This window comes from Salvelinus sp. IW2-2015, linkage group LG12 (genome assembly GCF_002910315.2).
Source record: "Salvelinus sp. IW2-2015 linkage group LG12, ASM291031v2, whole genome shotgun sequence".
NCBI lineage: Eukaryota > Metazoa > Chordata > Actinopteri > Salmoniformes > Salmonidae > Salvelinus > Salvelinus sp. IW2-2015.
In genome coordinates this window covers 9,055,799-9,069,615 of record NC_036852.1, presented here as the reverse complement: position 1 = coordinate 9,069,615, position 13,817 = coordinate 9,055,799, and the positions used below count along the sequence as shown (strand labels likewise).

Genomic DNA, 13,817 nt, shown 5'->3' with positions numbered 1-13,817 from the left:
ATAAAACAAAGCAATTTAAAACCTCCAGGGATGGATACAGTTTGACAGTTATCTCGCCAACGGTTTTAAGGAATGACAGCAGACAAAACCTGGAATGACCGTCTTACAAGAGGAATATACCTGGTTATCATAAACAACCGAGAGGAACAGGTGAGAGAGAGAGCGAGAGGTGGAAGAAGATAATATACTCTCATATACAATAACAGATGTTTATCAATGGTGTATGGGGATCAGGGACATTATCCTGGATTGGTTTGACTTATTCAGTCTCTGAAGGGACCTAGAAATGGTTGGATGGCACACCACTGACCACAGCGTAAGGATTGGGGCTGATCTTTACTGGGTCCGATTCTCTGTGTTGTTCATAAGTTCTTAGAGAGTAAAGTAAGCCTTGTCAGAGCTGAAATGGCACAAAGGGCATGAGCCTATCTCCTGTTTCTGTAGAGTGAGACAGCGGATGTACAAGTACACCCCCTGGACAGGACTCTACTAAATACCTTACCACCAAACGCCGAGTGGCAAGCGGAGAGGCATCGGGTACCATTTTTTTATGTCTTTGGTATGTTTATCTTAGAGAGTGGCCAGGCTGATTCTCTGTGTTGTTTATGCTGCAGGTATTGGTGGAGTGGACAGCCTGACAGCTCTGGAAGAGACCATAGTGACTGTGTGGAACTCAGACACTCAGACCCAGGGAAGTGGAATGTGAAATCATGTTCTGTTACACGAATCTGGATCTCTGAGAAATGCGATTCTGATAGCTACTCTCAGATCCCGTAATTACAACTGTTGCAACTGCTGATATCCGTGTTCTCTGCCTGCACACTTTCAACCCAACCGACTAGTTCATATTACTACACTTGGTCTAATTTTCTTTAGCCTCTTATCCATCTACAGATCATATGTCTCAGCTAATTTACAATAACATCCACGGCAAAAAAAGTTCAATGTTGAGGTTTTTCATCGGAAATTAATTGATGGGGTTACGTTGTTAAACAACTGTTGGTGATGAAAGACATTGCTCTAAMTTTGCTCCAAATGACACAAATGATGCCATTGAGTTTCTAACCAAAYTAGAGCAACATGCGTGCGTTATCTGGATTTCAAAAGGGGCATCATAACGCATKATATTATTGTAGTGATCTTACCATATCCAGAGCCATATCCTGCATATTCTGCCTAACTWCAGAAACKTAAAACTTTTTGGGGATGAATATTGCACCAATCCTGTTAATAGAGACCTTGAAGAGTAGGAATATGTAAATAAATAKTTACAATATAAAAAGGCTAAAAGCAAGAATTTTGTTCAAATTGGTTGCTCTGGCTAGGTTTATGGTGTTGTGCTTGTTAATTAACTGCTTGTGTGCTGTGGTGCTCATGTATCTATCCACCGAGAAAATGGACCAATATAACAGACAGTTGGGAAAGCCAATGAGGAAATGATTTTGTCACTCCTCAACCACAGACACAAACACAAGCACAGCAGATAGACAAACATGCACACCCACACACACATAAGCACGCACCCACAGACACATGCACACACACAGCACCACATTCAAGTTCATTTCTCCTATCGTTTTGGTACTACTTTCACAAGTATGTGGTTCATTTTCACTACTCTCAGTACAAAACTCCAAACTGGTCACACTTGTAACGCCGCCAGTCTTTCATTCAAAACCTGTCATTGTGCATTAATTTGCATTGTAAACATCTCTCACCACACAACCATGGATTCAAAATACAAGTTTATTGTGAAATGTCATGATAACATTGGTGTAATCACCAAAACACAACATAATGAGGATATCTTTGAGGATATCGTTTTAGACCAAGTAATGGCCTACGTCCTACCACACCATCTTCAGAGATAGCTGGAGATGTTTCCTCAAGTTGTCCAGGTCACCCGTTGGCCCGATGAGGTTCCGCCCACGGCGCGAGTTTTGGCCAGTTTTTAAAGCCCGCTTCATCAACAAGATATTATTGTGATGGTTCACAGCAGCATCAAACACCATCACCTCAAAAAATATATTTTGGTTAGTTATTTTTTACAGTGTAGTTCCAATATGATATTGTGAGTAGCGTGTGCATCAAATACAAACAGAAATACAGTATATAGTTGGCTACCTGAACATACTCGAATTATTTCACCCGTCGTTGTTTCTCTCAAGGGCACCAGGTAAATGTGTTTCAAAGATACCTGGTGCCTCTTCAAAAGGCGAGCGATTGTGGTAGGCTGATAGATGCCACATTGGCAAAGGTGTCATCGTTCTCCATAATGGCCTGCTTTATTTCAGACAGCCGTACAGCTGTATGTCATTCCTGGTCTCACCATTTCCACCACTGCCCATTCCTGCTGGTCGGTCAGCACACGGCTCGGCCACCACCATGAATTCTGAGGGTAGAACAGAGTATGCTGTCAATAGATCATACTGTAGACTACTGTGAACTGCTTTGTGAATTTACATGCATTACGATATGTAATTTACTGTTAATGTAACGTTAAAGCATAGGCAAATCTGCAGACTTACCGGTTATTCTTGGTGAAATGTTCTCATGATCGAATTTACAGTTGATCATTTCAGATTTGGGTGAACTAATCTGGCAGCCGCTGCCACGTTAAGCCCTCTTTTTACCACATGGTCAACGACGATAGCCCTGACTTCATTAGACATAACAGTTTCCCGTCTGCCTCCCTCACTCTGATGTCCACCTCTTTTTCGGAACGGCCCATACCCACCTCTTGACGGGCCCATACCCACCTCTTTGACGGGGCCCATACCCACCTCTTTGACGGCGGCCCATACCCACCTCTTTGACGGGCCCATACCCACCTCTTTGACGGGGCCCATAATCCACCTCTTTGGCGGGCCCATACCCACCTCTTTGACGGCCCATACCCACCTCTTTGACGGGCCATATCCCCTCTTTGGCGGGGCCCATACCCACCTCTTTGACGGGGCCCATACCCACCTCTTTGACGGGGCCCATACCCACTCTTTGGCGGGCCCATGCCCACATCTCTGACGGGCCCTTTTTCCTCTAGCTCTTGATTTCTTCCTCTCCTTGCTGTCTACCCTGCTCCACATTAAAAAGTATTTGCAAGTGTTCACACACCCTCTTTTATATGGTGACCAATTGTGGTACCACTATGTGTAATCATTAGCAATAATGAGCAGTCATTAATATGGGTATCTTGATATCACACATGTCATTAGATGTGTTATACTTTACCAAACACACATTTAGTTCTGTAGTTCTCAAAATCCTATATAGTAACAAAACAGTTTAAAATCTATATGTTACCAAACGATAAGTGATTAACAAATAAATGGCAGTTGATTAAATGATGTCAAATGTATTTAAACAAATTGAGCAGAAGCAAAATCATACTTGAAAATCGATGAGTATGTCCACTCGCAACAGCCTATTCAGTATGATGAAACTAAATGTGCTATATATGAAGGTATTTGATTAACATTATTAGGTTTGCTGAAAAAAAAATCTGTTTGATTTTGTGTGGTGTACTTAGTCAATTGAAAATGTGCTTAAACCTTTGAAAAACAGTCTCTTTGATGATCTGTTTTGAGTTTTGTAGGAAGAGTTGTGAAATTGTACCMCATACTAGTCAAAATAGTACCAAAGTGATAAAAAAAGGACTGTAATTGAATATTCATGTTTAGACACACAGTTACCATAATTTGTTCAAATGTGTTAATGTCCAAAATGAACATAAATTTGGGTGAACAAAATATTGGAAATATTGGAAGGGACATCCACAAAAATATTTTTCATGTAATTTGTTTTTACAGTAATTACATCGATTTGAAATAGCACATTCTTTMTTTTCTTTTTTTGCATTGTGTCGTATATGTGTGCATTCGTCAAAATCAATAAATCTATACAATTTGATTTATGATCCACATCATTTACTTGTCAGGTATACTACTGTACTGTAGCACTACCGTAGGTGTTATAACTTGTGCTGCATTCTTTATATCCCATGATGGACAAACCGACATCTGCATGTGAAGCCACTGCACTGGACTTTGCAAGTTTGATCAACGATTAAGATATGAAAAGTTTTGATTCCATGTGGAATAGCGCATATTTTTGTGTACTTTTTTTTTTTTAAACACAACGATTTGGTGGGATTTTTTTTTTTTCTCCTGCAGAATAAAATACAGAGTAAGTCAACTAAGGAACCATGGATGGCACATGTCTTTTTTTGATAACATTAAACATTGAATCAACTCTCTCCCCGTCATTTGTCCATCCTTGAGCACTTTTCACTTCTTGCTGCAGTTTCTCCGTCCCGATTCGAGTGCATCGAGCTCTATTGGCCAAGTCACAGAAGGGGGAGACAGACGGGGAAAATTCCTCCGTGGTGCTCAAATTTCGCCAATCTAATTTTCCGCTCCTCCTTTGTCTCAGTCGGAACCCTGCCGTCTCCCCTCTGCCTTTTGGTCATCACCCGCTAACATGGTACGTTTGGGGGAAAGGAAGACATCTTCGTTTTTATAAATACTTAAGTTTCTTCAGTTTTGTTTTGACTGTCATGCTGTCACTGAAGCAACTGTATTATTTGTGTTCTCCGCAGATGTTTCGAAGTGTCGTTTTATGTCTACTAGTCGCAGTCGTTTGCTGTCATGCTGAGGTAAATGCTTTTTATTATTTAGATGTAAAAAAATATATACGTTCTAGAGTACAATTCGTCTGTTGACAAACAATGTTTTCCTTTTTTTTCAAAAGTTTACTTTGTAATTATTTGGCTWTTGTACATAATCCAACAGTAACGTGCTTGTCTGATTGGTCAATWTAATTTGGGACAATCTGATGCGTGTATATTTTTATATTAAATAACTAAACACAGTCATTTAAAGAAGACAAAGAGTCCAGAAAAAGAAGAGGCGGAGCCTTGCACATCTGTCCGGCTTCAAAGATGTGATGTCAACATTCACTAAACCAGTGCCTTTGAGTGCATGTTGTGTGTACATTATGTCCCAATGAAATAGCAGCCTATTCTAATTGGCTCCAAACCATCAGTATCTCTATGAATCGTCTTTGTCATACAGACTTGATATGTCATATATTTTGGAGAACATTCAAAGATAATTAACGTGCTGTCTGTCTGCCATTTACATCAAGAAAATCACGATCACTGCTGTTGAATGTACTTCACTTCAGCATAGTTTTTTTGGGGGGGGAGGGGGGTTGTTCACCCCTGTTTCCAGTAAACTACTTCTGATTGGTTGCCATGCAGGAACAGTTGTTCACAGTTGTTTGTAGAGCCTGCCACTTAGGTCATTGACCACCAGTGTAGTATTGCTGACATGTTGGTGGCTCTGGCTAGGTTTATGGCAGTTGTTAATGAACTGGTCTTGTGCTGTGGTGGCCAGAGAGGGGATTGATGGTCCCAGAGAAAATAGACCAATATAACAATTGGGAAAGACAATGAGGATTTTTTTTTGTCGCACCACAACCACACACACACAAGCGCTGCAGTTAGGCAAGTGTGCCCACCCACACACACACACATGCACAAACGTAGGCACGCACACACACACACACACACACACACACACACACATACATACACTACCAGTTAAAAGTTTTAGAACACCTACTCATTGAAGGGTTTTTCTTGATTTTTACTATTTTCTACATTGTAGAATAATAGTGAAGACATCAAAACTATGAAATAACACATATGGAATCATTTAGTAACAAAAAAGTGTCAAACAAATATATTTTATATTAGAGATTCTTCAAATAGCCACCATTTGCCTTGATGACAGCTTTGCACACRCTTGGCATTTTCTCAACCAGCTTCACCTGGAATGCTTTTCCAACAGTCTTGAAGGAGTTCCCACATATGCTGAGCACTTGTTTGCTGCTTTTCAATTACTCTGCGGGCCGACTCAAACTATCTGAATTTGGTTGAGGTTGGGGGATTGTGGAGGCTAGTGCATCTGATGCAGCACTCAATCACTCTCCTTCTTGGTAAAATAGCCCTTACACAGCCTGGAGGTGTTTTGGGTCATTGTCCTGTTGAAAAACAAATGATAGTCCCTCAGAGCCCAGACCAGATGGGATGGCGTATCGCTGCAGAATGCTGTTGTAGCCATGCTGGTTAAGTGTGCCTTGAATTCTAAATAAATCACAGACAATGTCACCAGCAAAGCACCCCCACACTATAACACCTCCTCCATGCTTTATGGTGGAAAATACACAGGCGGAGATCATCCGTTCACCCACACCTCGTCTCACAAAGACGCGGCGGTTGGACCAAAAATCTCCAATTTGGACGCCAGACCAAAGGACAAATTTCTATAGGTCTAATGTTCATTGCTCGTGTTTCTTGGCTCAAGCAGGTCTCTAATTATTATTGATGTCCTTTAGTAGTGGTTTCTTTCCAGCAATTCAACCATGAAGGCCTGATTCACGCAGTCTCGTCTGAACAGTTGATGTTAAGATGTGTCTGTTACYTGAAATCTGTGAATCATTTATATGGGCTGCAATTTCTGAGGCTGGTAACTCTAATGAACTTATCTTCTGCAGCAGAGGTAACTCTGTGTCTTCCTTTCCTGTTGCGGTTCTCATGAGAGACAGTTTCATCATAGCGTTTGATGGTTTTTGCGACTGCACTTGAAGAAACTTTCAAAGTTCTTGAAATCTTCCGTATTGACTGACCTTCATGTCTTAAAGTAATGATGGACTGTCATTTCTCTTTGCTTATTTGAGTTGTTCTTGCCATAATATGGACTTGGTCTTTTACCAAATAGGGCTATCTTCTGTATACCTTGTCACAACACAGCTGATTGGCTCAAACACATTAAGAAGGAAWGAAATTCCACACATTAACTTTTAAGAAGGCACACCTGTTAATTGAAATGCATTCCAGGTGACTACCTCATGAAGCTGGTTGAGAGAATGCCAAGAGTGTGCAAGCTGTCATCAAGACAAAGGGTGGCTGCTTTGAATAATTTCAAATATATTTTGATTTGTTTAACACTTTTTTGCTTACTACATGGTTCCATATATGTTATTTCATAGTTTTGATGTCTTCCCTATTATACCACTTCAGAGCCATCCAAGAATGCCCTCAGTGGAAACACTTGTTTGCTCTCCTACACAGAGCAACTTGTAAAGCTCATTAAGGGAAAGGTTGATGTTTTTCACTGTGTTCTATGTCAGTTTAAGGTTTCCCCCTCTCTTTCTTTCTCTTTTGTCTCTGCCTTTTYCCCCCGCTCTCTCCCTGTCTGGCATGTTTCCCAGATTCATAGAGCGAGAGAAGGAGAGCGAGAGAAAGAAAGGGAGAGAGAGAGAGGGAGAGAGAGAGAAAACCAGGCAATTTCTAGCCCTATTAGGGGGGCCAATTAGTCTCAAAATGTGGTCTGGATGACTGAAGCTGTTGCCTGGACGGCTGACAAGGAACACAGCACAAATGAGTGCATAACCGCCAACTGATAAAYGYAACCTTGTGGTGTAGAAAGGCGATTTACAGCAAGGTTGTCTTGTATTAACACAATGGTCCAGAACTGTTTAGAACTGTTCATGGCAGTTCACACGTTTATGAAGTGTGCTAGCTTGTCCCTACTCAACAGTGTGTGGTTGGAACAGTGCTCTGCTTAAGAATGTCTTGTCCTAGAGTGTCTCCTCCTCCTCTAAACATCTGTCAGCCATTAGCTCACCGTCTCCGCCTGCACAGAGCAACACAGGAACACGCCCGTTCTGCATGACACCACTCAGCACCATCCAAAGACTAGCCAAGGAGAGAGGGGGATGAGTTAGAGACAGAAAAAGAAGAGTTTGAGGGTGGAAGAAAGTGGGTAGGGGAGAGAGAGAGAGTGGGATGAAGAAGTGAGGAACAAGAGTGGGAGAGGGAGATATAGGCGATGAGAGTTAGTTGAGAGACTGGCCGGGGAGTAAGGGTGGGAGGATGGGGGAGAGGACGGGAGAAGAGGGGAGCTATACACAGTTAGGGGGAGAGGAGTTGAGTGGACAGAGCTTCYCAAGGATTTATGGGAGATGGTACAGTATATATACAAGGCTTTTGGGTGGATGAGAGAAGCACTGTAACGGCATTCCATTCACCCAGCATGAGAACRAACTTGAAACAATAAGGCTATAGRCTGATTAGGCTGTTAGAGCCTGCCTTTTTGCTCATGACATCACCTTGGATTTATTGGTTCAAACAGCCGTTAGGAACGAGACACTCTATCTAAACCAATCACTTTTAATACAGTGAATTAATTAATATATTGATTTGTCAGAGACCRTCAAAGAATGAATGAGAGCCTGTGAAATGCCTATTTATAACCTCTCCAAGATCTCATTAATGAAAGCTTTTAATACATAATGAATGATGCAACTCTATCTAACAATATTCTAATTTAAATGCATGGAATTCTTTAAATGCTCATTTTAGAGCGACAGACAAATAAAGAGACTACGTTCTACAGTAGCAGCTTGGACACTGCAAATTCAGCCGCGACTTCCAAGAAGATCTGTGAAGAGAAATGGAAAAGAGGGAGAATCAGAAAGGGCGTTCTCAAATAGAATTTGTATCTAAACTTTTTAAACACGGGCCGAGTTGTCAGTGCTCAGGTTGAACGTGTGAGTGGAGGAAAATGCAGTGAGTTCTTGGGTTAGAAAGCTGGTCTTCTTGGATGCGAGCCGAGGCGTGAGAGAGCCTATGAGGAATTCACTGCCCCCCTTAACGCCCTCTTAGCTCTGTAAAGCTTAATGTGAAACGCGTGTTTTTTTGTCAGAGCAAGACGCTCTGACGAAATGTTCAGGGACTCAATGTTTTTATTTATTTATGCAAGCATACTGCTTGTTGGGAACGCAAAATAAAACAAGAAAGTAGAATAAAACTCATTGCCAGCTTTGGAAACAACAGGGATTCATTACATAATGAAAGATATATGCGTTGGACTCAATTCACTTTGTCCCGGCTACCTTTTAGGGGGGATTTGCGACTATATTAGTACCTTATTGAACCTTATCTGATTGCCCGAGTCAGGGTCTAAAACTGAGAGTCAGTTAACAAATTACGTCACACTTGTCAAAAGAATCACTTTTGTGCTCGCGTTTCTTTCTAATCCCGCCTCTTCGTAAAGTATGGACACAAAAACCTGTGTTAAAGCAGCTGCCTTCTTCTTGGAAAGTCTCGTAAAGACTGGATATGGAGTTACAAAGTTTCACTCCCAGCTGGGCCACCTCAGGCCAGATGTCCTCTTACAAGCCAGGGCCACACATGGTCACCTCCTCCGTTGATCAAGGCCCCTCTGAACCCCCCCCCAGGCAGCTTACTTCCCAACATGGTGATTGGTTTCACACACAGCTCAGACCCTGTGCGTGCAGTGTCTTTAGGTCTGGGGATTTCCCAGGCGACCTTCTCGATACGATATTATCTCCGACATCATATGTATTTGCGCATTCCACGATTCATATGTATTTGCAAATTCGATGCTGTTGATTTTATTTTGCGATTCGCGTTTCAAACATATTGCTCGCCATCTGCTGCATGACAAGAGGCAGCCATGATAAAAATGAGTTTTTTTGATCTTCATTGCGAAATAAAAGTGTGAAAAACAAATGGCTTCCCTGTTTAGAAAGAGACGGAGAACAAGCTCTGAAGGAACGCTTTGGCGCAGCTACAGCAAACGAGCACAAAAATAATATTGCAATGTTGTTAAAACGATACGATTGATATATCGTCAAAATAATATCCCAATATGTATTTGTATTGTTTTTTCCCCCCATCACTAATGTGTATGTGCGCTCATGCATGAGTGAGAGCATTCCAGTGTGTGAGGGGCTTTGTGTGTGTGTTCGTTCGTTCGTTTGGCGCGCGCGCGCGCGTGTGTGTGTGTGTAGGCTAAGCAGCAGGAGCTGGGCTGTGCAAGTGCTAAATGGGTCAGCATAGCTGGAGCGAGCAGCCATGGCCCTGGAAGTCAGAGGGTTTGTCTGAGTGAGCAGTCCCCCRAATCAGGCCTTTGACCTGGGCAGGAATGCCTGGTATGTKGGGTGAGCTCTCTCATTTGGGCCTAACCTGGGCGATTGACTATAGTAGAGGGAAAGAATGCTGTTCACTTTAGACACACTTATTAAGGCACGACTTAACTGATTGTTATTGATTTGTGTGTGTAGTTTATACTAAAATCATGATGCTATGTAGATGGATCAGGCAAGTTTGAAGTTGATCTGCAGTTACATGTAGTTCTGTACTGTATGGAACGTAMTTGCTGGAAAAAGTACCCAATTGTCATACTTGAGTAAAAGTAAASATACCTTAATAAATTACTCAAGTAAAAGTGAAAGTCACCCAGTGAAATACTACTTGATTAAAAGTCTAAGAGTATTTGGTTTTAAAAATACTTAAGTAACACAAGTACATGCATTTGCTAAAATATACTTAAGTATCAAAATTAAAAGTCTAAATCATTTAAAGTTCCTTATATTATGCAAACCAGACGGCACAATTCATTTTTCCTTTACATTGTTTTGGCTATCATGGCTATGCCCCCATAGGATGACAATGCCCCCATCCACAGGGCACGAATGGTCACTAAATGGTTTGATGAGCATGAAAACATTGTAAATCATGTACCATGGCCGTCTCAATCACCATATCTAAACCCATTTGAACACTTGTGGGACGTTCTGGAGCGGCGCCTGAGACAGCGTTTTCCACCACCATCAACAAAACACCAAATGATCAAATTCCTCGTGGAAGAACGGTGTCGCATCCCTACAATAGACTTCCAGACTAGAATTTATGCCAAGGTGCTTTGAAGCGGTTCTGGCTCGTGGTCGTCCACCGCCCTATTAAGATACTAAGTTGGTGCCTCCTTTATTTTGTCAGTTACCTGTATCTTCTCTCTGCAGGGAGACAAGAGGCCTTTCTTTGCTGTTTGTCCTTCTGTTTAGATGTATAAGGCCCCCTTCCCCAATAGCCACAGACACAGCCTTACATGAGACAGGGCTACGGTACAAAAACAACATTTCCTCTGCCTCCATCTCAATTATTTTTTTTGTCTGCTTGCAAAGGACTAATGTGACTCATATGTTCAGTACACTGTGGGCCTAGTGATTTGGGTCTTTGTGAGTTATGAAGTATAGACATGACACGCGCTCCTCTCCAGGAAGGCACTTTAGAATTCAAGAGTATAATCAGTATAATAAAGAGTACAATCAGCCTCTACAGCCTTTTTACTGGCTTTCAAAGAGAAATATGACATTGGCAATTACATTTTATGTAAAGCGATTTGAAGCTTTAATGACGAAGGATCTTGAAGTTACAGATAGGGAGAGAGTATTTTCTTCCAATATCTTCATGACCTAAATGCAGTAATAGTTTATTATAACTCAAACCTTAACACTGTTGTTTTTTTGTCGTGTGTGACCTCTCCTTGTTTTAGAAAATATTTATTTGCCAAGTAGGACGATGAAAGTGACACTTCCTTTGTTTGAATCGAAGGAAACCATGTTTGTTTGTTTTKGGGACTAGGTCTGTTTCTTGTCTATAACTGGGCGCTGGAAGGTTTCTCCAAAGTGWTCACTCACTGTTGTGTAGAATTGTGTACTCATTGTGTTTTGCTCMCAATCCGTCCACATTCACTTCCTGTGTTCGAGTCCTACGGGTATCTAGTAACTAGTGTTGCTGGTATGAACCTCACAGAAACTCAGTGTAGRCCTTATAGTTCATTCTGTCTGTAAAATACCATTATCCAATATATATCCAATAAATTGACCTTTGGTTGTCTGACGATGCATAGTCATTAGTCATAGTTTAGTGTAAGTCGTGGTCATCCCCACTACAGTACATCCCAAGTGATAACTCAATCATGAAGTTTTAGTCTTGGCACTGGTTTGAGTATTTACCACAGTTGGAGAACACAGTTGCTCTCCTCACCCTGTGGAGGGACCAGACCCATGTTTGCTGTCTGTCTCTCTGTTAAAGTAATCACTGTTCCCTGTGTGTTSTTTCCTGCCTGGCCTGTTCTARGCCTCTCCCTCCAAATKACTCAACGTGGCTGTGAAATAAAGAGCAGAAACAATTATTATCCCCGTGTAGCCATTTTAGCATCTTCCCCTGAGGCCCCTCCGAAGGAGCTGGTGGAGCCAGAAGGTTTTTATTGTGAAAGCCATGTAGGCAGTGTGGTGTAGAATTGTGTACCCGTTATGTTTTGCTCACAGTCCATTCACACTCACTTCCTCTGTTTGAGCCATATGGGCAAAGATGGTGGATAAATGAAGATCAGGGCGTTTACCATTGGRGGAAAAAGTGTCAGTCTCCAATAGACACCAACGCAATAGCAGGAGCGTCTGGTCTAGTTAGTTCAGTGACTTTCATTGAACCAGAAAAAAAMMCAGGAAGAAAACAGTGATTGGGGTGTCTCGCTTCCTTTTCCGTCTCTGYTATGGGTCTCCAGTAGCTCTCTGGATACACCAGAGAGGAAGAGGCGATGCGAGAGCATTTACTCTGCCCAAAATCTGTCCACAAAAATAATACCAAGAACTGAGGGATGTTGATATGTAGGTCAATGAGAGAGTGTCGAATTTGGGGTTAACCGGAGTTAAGTTATACTCRGATAAGTGGGTCATTTAGAAACGAGGTTCCTTGGGTAACAGATGGAAGGCTCTCTCCCCAACTGGTTGGTCCTTCCAACCCTATTAAAGCCATGATTGGTTTGGTATGCCCCTGACTTACAGCTTTCTTTTTTCAGTGTCTTGACTTTGCCCTATAAAACAAGTTCGGATTGGATGGGAGACTCACAGGTTGGACATGCTCCCAAATTCCTCATCTTGGCTCTGCAGGGGAATGTTTGCGCCCTCGTTTCCCTGAAGTGGCTTTCTTCTTGTTGTCTCCCACTCACGCTATCCATCTCCCTCTGGACACACAGAGAGAGAAGTCAGTCCAGACCAGATGCTCCAGCTGAGAATGCAAATCTGTGTGTGTGTGTGTGTTCAAGTGTGTGTTCAAGTGTGTACAGCTCCTCTGTTAGACAGCTCGAAGATGGATGTCTTTTTTACCATCAGCTCTTGGCCTGTGGACCGACCCTGCCATAAATCTTCACGTGGACTAATGAAAATAACACGCCTGAGACAGGGGGTCTCGACCTGACCTGCGTATGTGTGTGTCTGCGTGCGAGAGCGTGCACTTACTGTACGTGCCAGTGCGTGTGCATGTGTGTGTCAGSCCTAGGATCAAATAGTATTCAAAATCATTTCAAATGTTGGGCTTGATTGGGCTTGCCTGGCTCAATGGAACCGATAGAATCAAAAAAACTGCAAACCCTCTTGTTTGTTTAGCTTATGTATAAAAGAGTGCGTATGTCTCTATAAGGAGGGATATATAGAGAGAGAGATTCCACAAGGCTGTTGGTCACTTGTCACTTTTTTGACTGCATATCTTTTTGTCTGTGAAAATCTCAAAACACATGTCAGCCAAGCAGTGACATACCAGCAKATASTTATGATTGTTACTTAAGTAGGGCTGTGTGGCCGGGCAGGAAGAGTAGCTGTGGCTGTGTGGACCCGAATGGGGATCCTAATAAAATACCCMAAAATATCAATGGTGAGAGGTCAGGGGTCACTAGGCTCAGGCAGCTGGTGATCTCTGACCCCCCGTCCTGCCATCTGTGACGCCAGGCTGCAGTCTGTACATGGTCCCCCATTGGAACCCCCTCATATATGCATAGAAAATATAATATCATATTGGTGCCATGCAGATTCCAACTTGAAGGTGTGGTATTGTGGTATACTGGAAGAATAGAGGGTCTCCCATTCACCATCCTGACCCACTACTC

General features: G+C 42.2%; 1 protein-coding gene across 1 annotated transcript in view; it reads left to right on the top strand.

Annotated features, from left to right (window-relative positions):
• The first annotated feature begins 4,320 nt into the window (after positions 1–4,320).
• The window catches only part of LOC111971000 (follistatin-related protein 1), an 18,973-nt gene continuing 9,476 nt past the window's right edge, over positions 4,321–13,817 (top strand). Inside the window, exons 1-2 of the mRNA XM_070445879.1 lie at positions 4,321–4,482; positions 4,598–4,654. Of these exons, the coding sequence (XP_070301980.1) occupies positions 4,480–4,482; positions 4,598–4,654 (60 nt within the window). The 5' untranslated portion in view covers positions 4,321–4,479. The remainder of the gene's footprint in view (positions 4,483–4,597; positions 4,655–13,817) is intronic.